The 3,940-nt window shown below is 47.6% G+C and overlaps 1 protein-coding gene across 1 annotated transcript; it reads right to left on the bottom strand.

Moving 5' to 3' along the window:
• Positions 1–1,361: 1,361 nt before the first annotated feature.
• LOC142396810 (frizzled-7-A-like) lies at positions 1,362–3,642 on the bottom strand. The gene has a single exon (XM_075479920.1). The coding sequence runs from the start codon at positions 3,169–3,171 to the stop codon at positions 1,468–1,470; it is 1,704 nt and encodes a 567-aa protein (XP_075336035.1). The 5' UTR covers positions 3,172–3,642; the 3' UTR covers positions 1,362–1,467.
• Between the last annotated feature and the right edge of the window lie 298 nt (positions 3,643–3,940).

Raw genomic sequence — 3,940 nt, 5'->3', positions numbered from 1 at the left:
TTGTACTTTTAACCTATTATGTACCAAGATGATTCTCTCCGTGGTAACGCTCGAACTCTGCTAAACGCTGCCCGTCTACTCTGCATTCTTCAAATAAAAATATCCCCACGTGACTGCGATCTTTGACCTTCCTCCTGACATTTCTCTTACACACAACATCAAACGTTTTAAAGTCAAGACGCAAAGAAAACGCATGCAGTTTCTCTGCGATTCGGACTACCGCGACGTAGCCCCGACACGAAAAAAATTAAAACAATATTAAAAAATAAAAAAAACTTTAAAAAGTTCAACCTGCTTGTGAGAACCATGTTACGCTGCACGTGAAATCAAGAGAGTCCGAGGCAACTCTTGAGTTACACCGAGCAGAATACGGGCGTGAACTTGTACAGCCATCTTTAACCAGGATAAAATAACATTAGAGCTCCAGAACAACCGTTTGCACTCCCACGGATTAAACCTGGATCACTGAAACGCTGCTTTGGGTATCTTAAAAGCTTTCTGGAGGAAGAACCCAACAGCAAAGGGGACCACACACGGAGACCAACAATGAGCTGTTGTGTCTCTATTACAGAGAGAGAGGAGTTTGTGTATGTATGCATGTGTGTGTGGTCTCTTTAAAATCCTAGATCCAGGCCAATCTGTGGTGTAACAGTCTTTTTAAACAAAAAGAAAGGAAGAAAAAAAAAAAAAAAAAAAAAAACTTAGCATAACTGTGCAAACCAGTACATAACTTCATTCATCTTCGGAGTGAACAGTCAGAAAAGGTGTGAATATTCATCAGTCGGGAACATTAAAAACAAAAAAAAGTTTTAGTAGAGGAAGAAAAAAAAGAAGGTTTTGAATTCTGGGCAGCCATTTGGCACATGGAGACGGTGATGAGCTATTCCTCTTACTTAAAAAAACAAGATTGTACTCTGCAATACTAACATGTTTTAAAGCTTATCAGTCTTTAACTAAAAGCAGAGTAACGCTGTATAATCCAGGCATCCCGAAATAATGAATTCACAGTCAGAGGGTGTGGCTGGGATCTGCTGCAGTATGGAAACTGCCTGATAGATCAGTCCTTTCAGGTAGTCCACTGACAAACTCAAGTGTGGACAAAGCGTACATTCAAATAGTTACACGGGGATATAATTCATAACATGAAAGGAGTAACGTTAATAGTCTGGCATTACAGTACATGGACTAGCATGGCCATTTGCACCAGTTTGTGGTCCGAGGATGCAAAAAAAAAAAAAAAGGAAAAACATCGCTGAAGGTAGTCAGATGATGACAAAAATACGGTAGAAAAGAAAAAAGAAACACACTGAAAGTCTGTCCAAAGTTTTAGAAAAGATTTTTTTTTTTTTTTTAAATGGTTGTGAGGTGTTGCCACAACCCGTTAACATAAAACTCCAATCAAATGTATTGAAATGAAAGCTATTTGACCTTATTTTCAGTGGCTGTGGCCTTTTAAGCCTCCAAACTTCACACTGTCGTCTCTCCGTGGTTACCGTTGCTAAGACGCTTGTAAAACCTCCGCCATGACTGCAGAGTCTTCCCGGACCAGACCCAGAAACCAGAGGTGATACCCACTATCATGGTCATCAGGTATTTGATCATGAACACGGTGAAGTCCGGAGTCATGGGGGCGAAGTTGTGAACCGGACAGGGTACAGCGAAGCGCTTACAGGTCTGCATGTGCCAGGTGCGCTCCCAGTGCTCCCTGAAGGCCTGCTCGTAGAAGTAACAGGCTATCACTATGGTGGCCGGTACCGTGTAGAGCACGCTGAACACACCGATCCGCACCATCAACTTTTCCAACTTCTCCGTCTTGGTGCCGTCGTGCTTCATGATGGTGCGGATCCGGAACAGGGAGACGAAGCCGGCCAGGAGGAAGGACGTGCCGATAAACAGGTAGACAAACAGCGGAGCCAGCACGAAGCCCCGGAGGGCGTCCACGTTGAAGATCCCCACGAAGCACACTCCGGTCAACACGTCTCCGTCCACCTGGCCCATGGCGAGGATGGTTATGGTTTTGATGGCCGGGACAGCCCATGCAGCCAGGTGGAAGTACTGGGAGTTGGCTTCGATTGCTTCGTGACCCCATTTCATCCCAGCTGAGAGGAACCAAGTCAGGGACAAAATCACCCACCAGATGGAGCTGGCCATTCCAAAAAAGTACAACACCATGAAGAGGATGGTGCAGCCCTCCTTTTTAGTGCCCTGGGCCACAGTCCTGTAACCGTCCGCCTTGAATTTATCCACACAGACGACTTTGTCCTCGAGGAAAAACCCGGCCGCGTAGGCTACAGCCACCATGAAGTAACAGCCGGATAAGAAGATGATGGGCCGCTCAGGGTATCTGAACCGCCTCATGTCCACTAAATACGTGAGAACCGTGAATAAGGTGCTCACACAGCACAGAATGGACCATATGCCAACCCACAGCCGGCCGAATTTTACTTCATCGTCGCGGAAATACATGATCCCGCTTGGTTTTGTGGGCTCACACGGGGCCCCACAGTCTTTGACCCCCATGAATCTGTAGCCCAGATAGGAAGGCACGTCCAGCTGCAGCGGGCAGGAGAACTGGTGGTACGGACTGTGTTGCGGTGGTCGTTGGTTCGGGAGAAGAATAGGTGGAAGGGTCACAGGGTCAGGCATATAGGGCGATGACGAGGAGGTCGGGCTGCCGGTTTCGGATGTGTTCTGACCGACGCAGATCTCGCCGGCTCCGTGCACGGGAAAAGCCTCACAGCGGAGCCGCTCCGGCCACTGGAAGCCGAATTTATTCATCAGGGCTTCGCATCCCTGTCGTGCCCGCTCACACAGCGACCGACAAGGGGGGATGGCCTGCTCCAGAACGGTGCAGACCGGTGCGTACATGGAGCAGAGGAAGAACTTCAGATCCGCAGAGCACTGGACCTTAACCAGCGGGTAGAATTGGTGTACCTCAAGTCCGGCGTCCTCTTGGTTCGTGTGGCCCAGGAGGTTCGGCATGATGGTCTGGTTGTAAGCGATGTCCGTGCAAAGCGGAATCGAGATGGGTTGGCAAAACCCGTGTTCTGGGACGGATATTCCACTGTCACTGCTGTAATGCTGAGCAGAAGTGGATGAAAAAGACAGCCCGCACACCAGCCACACGATCCGCAGCAACACGGAGCCAGTGGTGAACCTGGCCGCCGCCATAGTTGAGGAGGAGGGGGGAGGGAAAGAAAAACTTTGATCCAAGTAGGGCGACTTAAAAACGGTTGAAAACAGGATCAAATCTGCAATAGCTGTGCAGATACGTAGCTTGTAGTCCAAGTAGACGGAGTTAAAATTGCTTGAATCGACTTTTCTTTCGTATTTTATGAAGATAAATCCAAGAAAAACCTTCGCCGTGTCATGACTTCTTAATGTTCTTTGTAAGTGACTCCAAGCAGTCCACTCTCACTCCCAGTACGCGTTAAACAACTCTTCAAGTCCCCTTTTCTTCAAATTAATGCGAACTTAAACGATTCCAGCGTCTTGTACACGTACGAGTCGTTACTTGGGCGCAAAACTATCAACACACAAAGCACTAATTGCCAGTATTTGAAGGGTTTTAGACTAAACTTCACGCAGAGCGTCGGTTCACATGCTGGGCGGTTGGAAGTCCAGAGGCTCGCTCTCCTCACTTCGTGCAGATTCCACCGGTTTCCAGGCGCCCATTCCATTCACGAGACGCCCCCCTCCTCCGACAGAGCGCGGGGCGCCTTGAAACCGATGCCGCGTCTCAGCCAATCCTAGCGTTTGTTTTCCTACAGGACTAGTTCTTGATTGGTTATTACTTCCCCACCGCAGGAAAATATGTTACAGTAATTACATTACACCAGAGATTTTTACCAAAATAATCGATTTTTCTGGTGAGATATACATGCGTTTTTATAGAGCGATTAAATTTGAGTTTTTTCATGAAACGAAGAGTGTATTAGCC

This window comes from Odontesthes bonariensis, chromosome 12, assembly GCF_027942865.1.
Source record: "Odontesthes bonariensis isolate fOdoBon6 chromosome 12, fOdoBon6.hap1, whole genome shotgun sequence".
Taxonomy (NCBI): domain Eukaryota; kingdom Metazoa; phylum Chordata; class Actinopteri; order Atheriniformes; family Atherinopsidae; genus Odontesthes; species Odontesthes bonariensis.
The sequence above is the reverse complement of the archived record's forward strand: the minus strand, read 5'-3'. Positions and strand labels throughout refer to the sequence as shown.

What these genes read in the sequence shown, in the direction of transcription:
- LOC142396810 (XM_075479920.1), bottom strand. Translation starts at nt 3,171, where the DNA reads ATGGCGGCGGCCAGGTTCACCACTGGCTCCGTGTTGCTGCGGATCGTG.